Source organism: Pelodiscus sinensis, chromosome 9 (genome assembly GCF_049634645.1).
Source record: "Pelodiscus sinensis isolate JC-2024 chromosome 9, ASM4963464v1, whole genome shotgun sequence".
In the NCBI taxonomy this organism is placed as follows: Eukaryota; Metazoa; Chordata; order Testudines; family Trionychidae; genus Pelodiscus; species Pelodiscus sinensis.
The window spans coordinates 9758893-9773094 of NC_134719.1; the positions used below are offsets into that span (position 1 = coordinate 9758893).

A 14202-nucleotide genomic window follows, 5' to 3' on the forward strand; every position below is an offset into this window, starting at 1 on the left:
AAGTGAACGAGCCTTTGATGGTAAAGGCTGATGCGGTAAGGTCCTATGATGGTGTTACTTGGGTACATGGGAGGACAAAGTTGGCAATGGACTTTATTGCAGGGTTTGGTTCCTGGGTTAGTGTTACAGACAGACCCCTAACCTAAAACATATACCAACCGCAGACCCCACAACAGAAACACTAACCCAGGAATCACTCCCTGCAACAAACCCAGTTGCCAACTCTGTCCATGTGTGCCCTGGAGAATGGGACACTAGGTAAGGGTCCCACCCCCACCCTCCTCTTGCCAAGGTACCACAGAGCCCTCCCTAGTCTGATAAAATTTTTAATCAGCATATCTTATTTTCCCGGGTGGCTGGATTAAAGAGGTTCAACTGTAATAGAATGCTGCTCCTTACTTTGAAGGCTATTTTAAAGTTTCACCGCTTCATTTCTAGGAAGCTTGAAGCAGCATGGATTGATTTTAAATAAGCATTGAGAAACCTTGATTTAAAACTTATTTTAATCTTGTTTTGCATGCGTACTTTTTAGTTATTTTTGTAAAGACAATGTTATTCTCATTGGTTGGTATAACCATTTAAACATGTTGACTCATATCTAAATATAGCCTTAACTCTACATTTTGAATATATTTTTGCTAATCAGGAGGACACACTAACTGCTTTAATGCATATAAATATATGTCGCTCCACATACGTTGTACAGATTTTTAATTTTTACCACATTAGGAAATGGTTAATGATGCACTTCTTATTTAACAGATAATTTTCTACTCTTTGTGTCAAGATGCATTTGGATGGTAGTTGGGATTCAACTAAAAATGAACAAAAATATTTTAATTATTTTTATTAAGTTATATGTAACGGCCTTAAAGATGCCGGTTATATAAGAAATACATTTGTCAATATATTTTTCTTTTAGAATAAATGATTTATTAAACATAGGAAATATTAACTATAATTAGTGACTTATCTGCATTTTTAAGTAAGATGTTTCAAAGATATTTTGGCACCTAATCTTCAAAATTTTAGAATTAGTAGATCTCCTTGTCTCCCACCTGTTTTTTATTTATAGATTGGAGAAGGAAAACCATAATAAGCTTTCTCAGATGCCAAGTAGTTTCTTAACTTTGAATGATGAGGTTGTTCAAACTAATATTCCCTCTGGGTCTGCTGCTAAGCTAAAAGTGATGAAGGCAAAAGTTTTTTTATAGTAATGAAAGCATTTGTATAATAACGAAAGCTTTTGAAACAGAAATTGAAAGTGTTTGCATTTGTGAAATGTCAATGTTTGCTCTATCAAAGGTCAAAAAATTATAGCTATTAAATGAAGTGCATGAAACTGTGACACACATTTTATAACATTTGAGTTGACTTTCACAGTTAAAGATGTTTTTCTTCTGAGTTTGTTACAAAAGCAACACTGATTAAAAATTTGAAAAGAACTAATTATTCCAGTGCATTATTTTTGTTATTTATCTAAATGATTTTAAGGTTGCATGATGTATAGGCATTAACATTAGTTATTTCAAAATTTTAATTTAAATAGGTTTATTTATAAAAAGAAAAATCTATCCTGTTTAAAAAAACAACAATTTGTATCCACCCTATTATAAACTAATCAGCACTTTGGCTTTGTGCTTTAGCAGATGATATATCAGTATCCAACAAAAGCAAAGTCTCTGTACCAGAGAGTTCATGGTGGGAGCTCAGTGTTTCTTTAATGGGTTTTTAAAATCCTATGTTTCGTTTGTTTGTAATGGAGGTATGGAAACATCATCATCAAAATAATGCAGTATATTCCATTAAATTACTGTAGGATTAGTAATTGTAATTAATCAGTAATTAAATGTATTAATTACATTTAAAAGGCTGTTCTTCAGATGGAAAGTGAGAAGTTTAATAGTTAAAATTGAATGCCTAGTAATAGGGTTCCCCTCAGATTTTGTAATGCTACCCTTTCCTCTAGTGATGAGAATTGTGCTAAAATACTATGTACAAACTTACTATGTAAAAAATTGTACAAAATACTATGTTTATAAATGGGTTTGATCATTCATGGTCAGTATTTCATATTTAACGCTACTGTCTCATTAATTTGGTCGTGTTTTGTTTATGACAGGAGGAGGCATCTCCATATACTTTACTTGATATCTGCTTGAATTTTCTGACTGCTCACCTGGAGAAGTTTTGTACAGAAAGGCAAGATGGAACACTATGTTTGCAGGAGCCTGGAATATTTCCACAAGAAGTAGCTGATCGACTGCTGCAGACTATGGCATTTCATGGTAACAGCTTTATTTCCGAAAGCAGCCATTGTAGGATTTTCACTAGAATATGATGTTGCAGCCCCTGATAATCTAGTAGAATCTGGCACTGGAGCCATATGAGCTCTCTTCCTCATTCTCTTAATGACAAGAGATTTTTGCTCTCTTGGTTTTGTCACAGCTTCTAGTGAAGGGTTCAATAGCTGCCCTCTGGATAAAATGTCCATTTCTTTCTGGAGATGTCAGTACAGGCAGTCCCCGACTTACGCGGATCCGACTTATGTCGGATCCGCACTTACGAACGGGGCTTTCTCGCCCTGGAAGTCGGGGCGAGAAAGCCCCGTTCGTAAGCTGCTCCGGTGCCCCTGGTCTGCTGGAGACTGTCTCCAGCAGACCAGGGGCACCGGGCGGGTTCCCGCGCTTCTGAGGCTTTGCCAGAGCAAAGCCTCAGAGGCGCGGGGAACCGCCGCTGCTGCCGCTTCAATCTGAGTGCCTGTGGTCTGCTGGGGACGGTCCCCAGCAGACCACAGGCACCCAGATTGAAGCGGCAGCAGCGGCGGTTCCCCACGCCTCTGAGGCTTTGCTCCCCGTGTCCCTGGTCTGCTGGGGAGGGGGGAGCGCAGCTAGTGTGCTCCCCCCCCCCCCCCCCCCAGCAGACCAGACTTTTGTTTTGGACTCTGGGGCAGAGCAGCTGGGGCCCTGCGATTGGTCCTGCAGCGCCCGCTCTGGGCACTACTGGACCAACCCGGCAGCACCCCAGCTGCTCTGCCCCAGGTCCTGATTCAGCCGCTGCTGGTCAGTTTCAGCAGCGGCTGAATCAGGACGCCTGGGTCAGAGCAGATGGGGTGCTGCTAGGTTGGTCCAGTAGCACCTAGGAACGGCGCTACTGGAGCAACCCAGCAGCACCCCAGCTGCTCTGCCCCAGGCGTCCCCAAGTCAGCTTCTGCTGAAACTGACCAGCACTGACTACAGGAAGCCCCAGGCAGAGTTGCTCTGCCCCGGGCTTCCTGGAATCAGCTGCTGATCAGTTTCAGCAGCAGCTGACTTGGGGACGCCTGGGGTTCTTAAGTTGATTCTGTATGTAAGTCAGAACTGGCGGTCAGTTTCAGCAGTGTCTGAATCTGGACGCCAGTTCCGACTTACATACAGATTCAACTTAAGAACAAACCTACAGTCCCTATCTTGTACGTAACCCGGGGACTGCCTGTAGTATCTTTCATGGAGTAAACTGAAATAAATCTGTCTTGTCTGCTCCATCCTGCATCTGCATAATTACATATAAAGTCATCTGGCTTTAACACCTTCATTTATTTCATGTTGCACAATAAACAGTGTGCATAAAATGTATTTCCTTGCTGAAAAGACGAAACCATACTGGGGAATGTACTACAAAAAGCTCTCAAACTATTTTCTTTTTATAACAATATATTAAATGCAGGCTTAACACATGCCTTCCCTAAAATCTGTTTTTTGAGGAGGGTGGCCACCCCATTTCTGATTTGCACTTGGCATTAACTGGGAATTTTTTAGACCTTCTGTAAAAAAAAAAAAAAAAAAAAAAAAAAAAACAGCTGCTTGCATGGGAGAACTGTAAGTATATTGTATAGTCTCATAAAGTAGTAGTGGAAAACTTATGTTTGCAGATATTTGACTGGGTAAAACACTACAAAACATATTTTAAAGAGAGTGTACTGCACAGGTTGTAACATGGAGTGTTCTAGAAATTACTTTGATTTTTTTTTTCTGAATTTCTTATTTGAGAGAGAGAGAGATTTTTTTTTTCTTAATTACATCTAATTCCAGGGTAATGTTAACCAAAGGACTGTCCTAAATAATTCCCTTCCAGTCTTAATATATACCCCCTTATGATATTTGTAGACAGTTATCCTGACCCTAGACTTCAGTTATTTATATTAGATTAGTACCTACTAAGGATTGCAGGTGTATTGTGCTAGGCACTATGAAAGAAAATAGCAAAGAAGATAGCCTTGGCTCCAAAGTACTCACCGGCTCCCTGGCAGACATGAAGGTAATAGGTGGATGAAGCAGATAAACAGGGCAAAAAGAACTTGATAGTATGTGAGAAAAGTGAAGCAAACAGTTTAGCAAATAAGCAGAGGTTCACTTAATCTTTCCTCTGTAAAAGTCCCTCTAGCTCAGGGATGGGGAACCTCAGGTCCTGGGGCTGCATGTGGCCCTTGCCTTATCTGGATCCGGCCCTCTAGGCTTCCCACAGCATTGGGGAGCCTGCACTGGTGCTCCACCTCCCTGCCATCCCCCATGGGGCTGGAGCACACAATCTCCTAGCTTGAGCCCCCTAAGATCTGGTGTGCAAGGGGAATGTGGAGAGTGTCCTTCTCAATCAATTAGATTTTGTTTTTTCTTTGCTTCTCACTTGTGTGCCACCCCCGACCCAAAAAAGGTTCCTCACCCCTGTGCTAGCCCCTTAATTGCTTAATTACTGCTTTTCTGTTGCTTGGTCCAGCATGCTTCCATTTTATTCCTAAAATACACCTCTTATAAAATTTCTGTAAAGCCTAGTGCCTGTCCCCACCCTTGTAGAAGAACTAACTGCTAGTTAATGATGGAAATCATATCCATTAAACATAACACAAGAAGAAATTTTAAAAATCTACATTCTAGCATTAACAAAGAATGTTTAAAATCACCATTCAACAATATTCCTTTTTGTAGCTGCTCTTTTCCCTCCTCTTCGTGTTATAAATTGTAAACTGTTCTGGTCAGGAGCTTTGAGCTTTATTTACTCCTGGAGTATGTCTAGTTTACATGGCTCTGTCAACAGAGCCATGTAGTCTAGACATACCCCTGGAGTGGAACTGAGACTCTCCTTCCTGAAAGCTGCATTTAAAAGCAATAAGCATGTTTCTAGAATTATATAAATAAGAAATATCTGAACTCCTTCCAATTTGACAATATATTTCAGGTAATTAGGGCTCTTGAAGCAAACGTGATATTTTGGTTATGGTCTCACCACCATGTTGCAGAAGACTGGCCTTCTGATGTCATCTTATGCAATCCAAAACTGGATTGTCTGTCTCTTTTTTTTTTTTTTTTTTTTTTGTCTTCTCCTGTGTTACACTTCATATGCTACCTAATTTCTTTCCCTCTCTTCTGCACCCTGCATTCTTCTTTCCTTTCCTGAAAAGCTGTTGAATGCTATTTAGCTGTCTTTTTTTTTTTTAAACATTGAATCTCTTTCTGAACAACTGTTGCATTCTGAGTATGAAGGTTGTATAAAAGAGCTTCATTAGCTTTGTTTAGTATATGGGTCCCACTTACAAAAGTAATGGTTCTGGGATTTTTTGTTTTGTATTTTTATTTTGTTTATATGGTTAGAGAAGGTTTTCAATTTTTAACATTCGACTCCAGGCCTCTAATATAGACCAGCGAAGAGAGAGAGGGTGAGGGGAACCGCAGCCAAATGTATTGGTTTTTTCCCCCCCAATTTAATTTTTGTCAAATTTCTAACCGGTTTCTCATAAGTTTGTGGTAGGTCTGTATAAATGCAGGTTTTAGTTTAAATATCCATCTCAAATATAAAGTGTATTTAATGAGTTAATTATCAATTGAACTTTTCAGTCTTATATGAAGCAGATTAGGTTTTGTGTATGCTGCATGCTAACTAGGGATTTACTTAAATCATGACAAAATTACATATTAACGCAGCAGCAAAATTTGCTGTTTATGCTGTGATCAACCTGTGTAAAAACATGTGACTTCTCCAGTTTCTCAAACTATGGACCCAGGCTCAAAAGGGGGTCTTAATCTTATTGGAGTTGGAATATTGCCACTCTTACTTTTGCACTGCTGGTGGTGGCAATGTTTCCTGAAGCTGGGTGCCAGAAGTGTGGTAGTTGCTCCTAGGCACTCAGCTCTGATGGCAGCCCACCACAATCTGTAGCACAGAAGTAAGGGTGACAATAATATGCTGCCCTTATTTCTCCACGGCTACCAGCCAAGTCTGAAGACCAAGCGGAGAACAGTGGTTGCTGGCCAGGTGCCCAGCTTCAAAGGCAATGCTGCCTGCTAGCAGCAATGAAGAAATAAGTGTAAGGATGGCAATATCATGCCACTTCTGTGCTGCAGCAGCGCTGTAAGAGCTGGGCAGCCAGAGACCAGACTTCATGGGGGAGATTAGATTTAGTGGTCCATGATATGATTTTTCACCTCTGTGAATTTGGTAGACCCCCTAATTTTAACTACATTGTTTGCAGTCAGTGTAGTTATGAACCAGTTATTCTTGTTAACGGTTGTCATTTTTTCTTCTTTAGGTTTAAAAAAAATAAAATCTGTATTTTAACATAAACTTATTGCTGTTTTTTAACAGGGCTTCTAAACGATGGAACTGTGGGCATCTTCCGAGGCAACCAGATGCGATTGAAACGAGCTTGTATCCGCAAAGCAAAAATCTCTGCAGTGGCTTTCCGGAAAGCATTTTGCCATCACAAACTGGTAGAACTTGATGCTACAGGGGTGAATGCAGATATTACAATCACAGACATCATAAGTGGACTTGGCAGCAATAAATGGATCCAACAAAACCTTCAATGTCTTGTGCTGAACTCATTAACTCTTTCCTTGGAGGACCCATACGAAAGGTGTTTCAATCAGTTGTCTGGTCTTCGTGCTTTGAGCATTACCAATGTTCTGTTCTACAATGAAGATTTAGCAGATGTTGCATCACTTCCAAGATTAGAAAGTCTAGATATATCCAATACCTCTGTCACGGACATAACTGCGCTCCTCACCTGCAAGGATCAACTTAAGTCTTTGACAATGCACCACCTGAAATGCTTGAAAATGACAACAACACAAATTTTGGATGTCCTAAGAGAACTAAAATATCTGAATCATCTTGATATTTCAGATGATAAACAATTCACATCAGATATAGCACTTCGTTTACTGGAACAGAAAGATATCTTACCTAACCTTTTGTCTTTGGACATTTCTGGAAGAAAGCATGTTACAGATGAAGCTGTAGAAGCATTTATTCAACAACGACCAACAATGCAGTTTGTGGGACTACTTGCTACTGATGCTGGTTACTCAGAGTTCCTTACAGGAGAAGGAAACTTAAAGGTTTGACTTTTTAATTTTAAGTCTATTTGGGATTACAGCAAATGTGTGACTCTTTCAAAATGAAATTATAGGTCCATCTCCCATCATAGTATTTTTGTTAATGGCAATTGATAATAACTAGCTTAGGCCTTTATGTAACTGTTCTGTGCCAAAATTTGGGTCCTATTTAATGGAAGTTTTTGTTTTTTTCCATATCTGTCTGTGAATGTTGAAGAGCTGCTTTGAGATCTCAAACCTAGGGAAACAGGACTTTAGCACTGGATAGTCTGAAACAATTTATTGGTATAATAAACTGTTTCCTAGGCATGACCTGTAGCATAAAGTAGGGATGTCATCATGTAGACAGCTACACAATTAACTGATAATCCTAGGCTTATTGGCTAATCCTGTTGACTACATGCATTTCCTCCCCTCCCCCTGTTTTCTCTATATCAGAGGCAAAAAGGGGTGGGGAGCGGGAGTTGGTGCCCCTCGCACTGCTGCCTCTGATGGGCAACATCGGAAGGGGAGAGGGAGGGAAATCTGTGTAGTTTACAGGATTAACCAATAAGCCGAGGTTAGATAGGCAACAGGGTGGAGGGTGAGGGGGCAGACTGGAGCCAATACGTGCAGGGAACCACTTTCAAGCCAGCTCCCTGTGTGTATCAGCTCCGTGGACCTGCCTACGCCTACCCCTCACCCCCATCCAACCCCCGGCCGCGCTGCCTCCTTAAAGAGCCAGCTGGGGGTGGACGGTGCAATTGCCACCTGCCCCTGCTCCCCTCCACACTGCTGCCTCTATCAGAGACAACAGCACGGGCAGGGCAGGGGAGGCTGCCGTAAAGCAGCCTCTGTCTGTGACGGGCCTGAGCTTCCCTTGGACAGAGGTGCTCCGTGGGATGTGGAGCAGCCTCTGTCCCTGTAGAGGTTGGACCCCCTGCAGACAGGCTGTTGCCACCCTGTGCTTTTGCCTCTCTATCAGAGGCAGTGGCATGGGGCAACAGGCAGCCAATCTGTGTAGGGAGTTGTTTTCTAAACTGGCTCCTCTCACAGACTGGATCCTTCATGCTTCCTGATAGTTGGGCCGGGAGTCCTTCGGGAGTATAGATCCACCACTCTACTCTTAGAACAGTGGTCTCCAACCTTTTTACACCCAAGATCACTTTTTAAATCTCAGAACAGGCCCCTTCCTTGAAGCCCCACCCTCTCTATTCTTCTCCTGTCCAACACTTGCTATCCCCAGCCCTTACTTACAAACTCTGATAAACAGTTTATTTTTAAATTATGCGATACATACAATTAAAATCACGTGTTTATAGTTATGAAATAAATGGTCTGTTTTTTATTCATGCTATTTAAATCTAAAATGAAGCATTTATAATTATACATTTTGGGGGGACAGAGTTCTGCGGCTGGGGGCAGAGGAGAGGGAACAGGATGCTGGGAGGGCAGAGGACAGGTTTCTGCAGCAGGGGACAGAGTGCCAGTGGGGACAGGTTTCTGCAGCTGGGGACAGGGTGCCAGTGGGGACGGAGTTCGGGAGTGGGGATGGGAGTGGGGACAGAGTTCGGGGAGTGGGGACGGGAATAGGGACAGAGTTCTGTAGCTGGGGACAGAGTTCTGTGGCTAGGGATAGGGGAGTGGGGACAGCGTTCCGTGGCTGTGGAGTGGGGGCTGGGGAGTGGGGTGCCAGTGGAGGCAGAGAGTCCCCTGCATCTGCCTCCTTCCAGGATTCTCTTTCCCCTCCCCCCCCCCAGGGAAACCAGCGCGTGTCTGCCCCAGGACCAACCCCCTCCCCCTCCGGTGCAGGGAAGCCTTGCATGCGCTTGTCCCGGGGCCAACCCCCCCGCACGTGCTGGGAAACCCCCTGCGCGCCTCCTGCGGGGCTGACTCACCCCTTCTGTGCGGTGCAGGGAGCCAATGTTCCCTCCCACAATACACCCGGCAGAGCAGCTAGCGCACTTCTGGAATTGCTGGAAGTGGCGCTAAGCTGCAGGACTTCTGAAGCTGACACTACCTCCGTTTTCTCTTGAGGGAAGTAGTGAGGCTGCTGGGGGGTGGGAGGGAAATGGGAGCGGGGCGGACAGGACGCCTCGCGAGTGACTGGTCGAGGCCTCATGATCGACCAGTAGATCGCGATCGACCTGTTGGTGACCACGGACTTAGAATATCTTTCTCCATTCCATCTTACCTGGAGCGTGTATGGAACCCTCCTGTATTCACCGCAGTAGGACCTAGGAAGTGAAGAGAGATGTGCGAAGTGATTTCTGAAACAATTATCTCTGACCGTGCATGAGTCTTTAATGTCATAGAACCATGGTGAAGCACAAGGGATATAAAGCTGAGCAAGAGCAGACTTGAGAGGAGATTGAGCAGGGCTTGGAATATGGCATGATTTAGATTTGCTTATATGCATTGATTTATTCTGTTGAAGAGAGCAAATCCTTTAGTAATATCAGAAAATCGTGGTGGTCAGGAGGTGTTGCCCATCACTAAAGAACAATCCTCCAGTTTTTCCAAAATCCGTGTTATGTCTAATCATACCCCTATGTGTATTGCTGGCAGAGGCGGATAGGTATCTTGCTAGTTTTAGTGACATAGAGGACATCATTGACCAAAGGACTGGTGGTTTTGTTTTTCATTGCCACCAAGAATGGGAATGACTGTTGTGAGAGTAAGGAAGAATTTGTCCCCAAATTCCTTGTTTTAATAAATCTCACAGGCATGCTGTTCTTTTCACATTATGAATCAGTCAGCATGTTGATGATGATAAGCCCAGAATAGTGATGAAGTGACAAACTTCACTGCCCGCTTATTTCTTGAACCATTATTTAGACAGTCCTCTGGCAATCATTTGACAGGCAACATTATGAGTAACCCAGCTGCCTTTTAGGAAGATCACAATTGGCTTCAAGACTGGATAGACCTATGTTAGGTGTAATGTATGAGCTACATTAATAAGTATTATGTGCATGGTATTAATGTAAAAAATGGGTGTTCTGACATGGAGGAGTGTGACATTCAGGGTTCATATTCCTGTTCTCCAGTTGTTACACACTCCTTGTGTGTTTTGGATGCAGGCCTTGATGTGAGCTTCACCTCTGCCCCATATTTTCTGGATAAGACATCGTCTGCCTTGTTCTCAAACTTCTCGATACGTTTAATACTCCTATAAAGCGATTTTTGTTTTGTTGACATTTGGGTGTTGACATAGGGCATGTCTACACCAGCAGTTCCCAGCTGCTGGGCCACGACCTGCAGGCTGCTGCGGCTGCTGAAGCTCAAGTCAGCTGTTCACGGCAGGCCAGCTGTTCATGGTGGCTCAGCTCCGGCAGCCATGGTGACTGAGTCACGGCAGGAGAAAGTGGAGAAGAAGACTCCTTCCTCCCTCCTCCACACTGGGGGAAGGAGGCGACACGTAGGAGGAGGGAGCATACACGCCACCAACGGCCGCTCTCCCTATCCGTGCAGACACTTTTGCCGGGGAGCAGTGCTGAGGCGGTATCAGGAGGAGGTGCCTCACTCCCTCCCTCAGTAACGGCAGCCAGCTGGGGCTCGGCGCTCTAACTATGCGGTTGCTTTTGCCGGCAGTGGGTCTGAGGTGGCAGCCGGAAGAGGCAGCACCTCCCTTTCTTCTCCCCCCCCCCTTGGTAATGGTGGTCTGGCAGGAGTTCCGCGCTCCCTGCCCCCTACCCATGGGTGGTGTGCAAGACGCGATTGGGGAGGGAGCGTGCACACAGGCTGCCAACAGCTGCTTCCCCTTTCCACATGGCAGTAACAGCCACGCTCCCTAGGGGCGCAGCCTTGCTCTTGGGAGTGTTGTGGAGGGGGGCGCAAAGGGATGCTGATTGAGGGCGAAGTGGGGTCACAGGGCAAGAGGGTGTTGGCATGGGCTATAGGAGTCTGAGGTTAAAGGGTCAAAGGGCATGGGGTGTAGGGGTGGAGGGTCAGGGTGTTAGGCACTGGGGAGCAAGGGGCTGGGTTGGGGCTAGGTGGTCAGGTAACATTGCTTGCATATTCATTATTTTTATAATGAATATGTAAATAGTGTGCAACAGGTCTGCCAAAGGTTTGTGAATGGGTTTGCCAGTCCCTAGCATAAAAAAGTTGGGAACCACTGGTCTACACTACCAAGTTTTGTTGACAAAACTTAAGTCTAGGAGAGGCGATACTTTGTGTTCCTCATTTGCACATCGTGTTTTCTATAGCCTCTCTGTTAAGATGATCTATCATGCTGTTAATATGTATGTGTGCTTTGAAATAACCCCTGACTATAGGGTTTCTGTACCTGGTAAGTGACTTTATTTAGTCTCTCCTCAACTCAAAAGGACATTCCCATGTGGGTATTGAATGCTTTTTGTAGGGAATAATACCAGAACCAAATAATCTATAATAAAGGCTTTTTCGTCATAACATGTTTTTGTATAATTTAGCTTTCTCAAGATTATGTTGTACCAGCTCCATAATGGTTTTTAGATCTAAATTCAGTTATATTGAAATGTCAGCTAATAAGTGTGAGCAGCTGTTTTTTGTATTGAAACCATGTAAGAATAAACAGTAGGCACCCACAGTAATTTACAGTGAGATTAGAACAATTGTATAACAGTCCAGCAAAACTTCTTTATGAAGTATCTTAAGATAAACCAATAACTGTAGGTAATGTAACGTCTGAGACAGATGTGAAGCTGGACATAAGAATTCCAAATAGTGGTTGGTGTGTGTGTGTGGGGTGTGGTGTTTTTTTTGTTTTTTGTTTTTAAACATGCAAAATGCAACATTGTCTAGTGATGATCTATTCAGTATTTTATCAGTAGGGTAAGTAAAAAACATGGCAACAGCGTCTCTTAGAACACCGTTATATGAAAGATTTCCTGGTCTGGCAGCAAGATCTGAGAGATTTGTTTGCCCCAAACAATATGAGGTATAGAACACTGGATTAATGATTGACTGTAAACTATTTTATATAAACCACATCAAATGCAGTCTCTGGGCAGTTTGTAAAGGAGAAAAACAAATATCCTGAGGTGAATTAACTTTCTTCGTGTATGACTGAGCCAGCGCTCTGACCCCCAGTAAGTAAAACAATTCAAAGCCTAAATTATTTTCTTGACTGCCTAGCCCTCCTCTCCCTCCCTCCCCCCCCAAATTCTTAACCCAAGTTTTATGAACTCCTAGAAATGTTGGACTGAAAGGCACCTCAATAGGTCATCTAGTCTAATTCCCAGCTCTTGAGGCAGGGCTAAGTAATACAGACAGTCCCCGGGTTACGTGGATCCGACTTATGTCGGATCCCTACTTATAAACGGGGTGAGGGAACCCCGCACTAGCTGCACCGCCCCCCCCCCCCCAGCAGACTGCCAAGACGCGCCCCAGCGGTCCTGCCGCCCGCGTCCTCCGCGGCGAGAAAAGCCGCTCCACGTCTCCCTGGTCTGCTGGGGAGCCCCTGGACAGACCAGGGAGACGCGGAGCGGCTTTTCTCGCTGCGGAGGACGCGGGCAGCGGGACCGCCGGGACGCGCTGCGGTCCCGGCGGCCTTGTCCTCCGCGGTGAGAAAAGCCTGGTCTGCTGGGGGGGGGCGGGGCGCAACCAGTGCGTCCCCCCCCCCCCCCAGCAGACCAGGCTTTTCTCACTGCTGGTCAGTTTCAGCAGCGGCTGAATCAGGACGCCTGGGGTAGAGCAGCTGGGGGCTGCTGGGTTGGTCCCTCTGCACCAAGGGTCGGAGCTACCAGACCAACCCAGCAGCACTCCAGCTGCTCTGCCCCAGGCGTGTCCGATTCAGCCGCTGCTGGTCAGTTTCAACAGCAGCTGAATCTGGACGCCGGGGAAAGAACAGCTGGGGCGCTGCCGGGTTGGTCCCCGCAGCGCCGCACCTCGGCGCTGCGGGGACCAACCTGGCAGCACCACAGCTGCTCTACCCCAGGTATCCCCAAGTCAGCTGCTGCTGAAACTGATCAGCGGCTGATTCCAGGAACCCCAGGGCAAAGCAGCTCTGCCTCGGGCTTCCTGTAGTCAGCCGCTGGTCAGTTTCAGCAGCGGCTGAATCGGGGACACCTGGGGTACAATATGTACCAGTTCTGACTTGCATACAAATTCAACTTAAGAACAAACCTACAGTCCCTATCTTGTACGTAACCCGGGGACTGCCTGTAATTAAATCATTGCTGACAGGTGCTTGTCTAACCTGTTCTTAAAAACCTCTTTGTGACAAAGGTTACACAACCCCCTACAGCAGTTTGTTCTGATGCTTAAGTTAATTAATTAAAAGTGAATTCTAGTGCAGGCAATTGTGATTTTTTTTTTCAGATGAGTTAGCAAGTTGAGCTGAAGTCTAGGCTTTAAGAATGTCTATTTTTTTTTCTTGTATATATTTGTAAGTGAATATAGGATCTAAGATATTTCTCATTGGTAGTTTCCCAGAACTCTATTAATCGAGCTAATTAGTAACCTGCAGAAAAGGGTGAAGCTTTCTCTCCTTGGTGAGGCTGAAAAAAGCACCACTTGCAGCTAAAAAAATTGCATCACATTTATTGGCTTCAGCAGCAGTGTGTACCCATCTGGTGGTAGATCATGTGATACTTGCTTATGAGGCAAAATATTGACACCAGCAACATTTAATTGGTTATGGAGCAACACTCTTCCTGCCTGTTGGTTACAGGGAGCTCAGGTCAAAGACTGGATTGAAGCCGAGTTTTGATTTATAGTAGGGATGTAAAAGGTTAACCAGTTACCTGGTAAGCACTTGTCTTACTGATATGCTTATGGGGTAACTGGTTAACTGGAGGGCTGGGCAGAGAGCAGATCCCCCACCCTCATGCCCGGGGGGTTAGGGCAGCTCCTCGTCCATCCCTCTGTA

The 14202-nt window shown here is 44.6% G+C and overlaps 1 protein-coding gene across 2 annotated transcripts in view; it reads left to right on the plus strand.

Moving 5' to 3' along the window:
• The window catches only part of LOC102453516 (protein zyg-11 homolog B), a 51103-nt gene that overhangs the window by 13746 nt on the left and 23155 nt on the right, over positions 1 to 14202 (plus strand). For both annotated transcript variants that reach the window (XM_075935985.1, XM_075935986.1), the window contains exons 2-3: positions 2123 to 2288; positions 6616 to 7370. In XM_075935985.1, coding sequence (XP_075792100.1) covers positions 2123 to 2288; positions 6616 to 7370 — 921 coding nt within the window. The remainder of the gene's footprint in view (positions 1 to 2122; positions 2289 to 6615; positions 7371 to 14202) is intronic.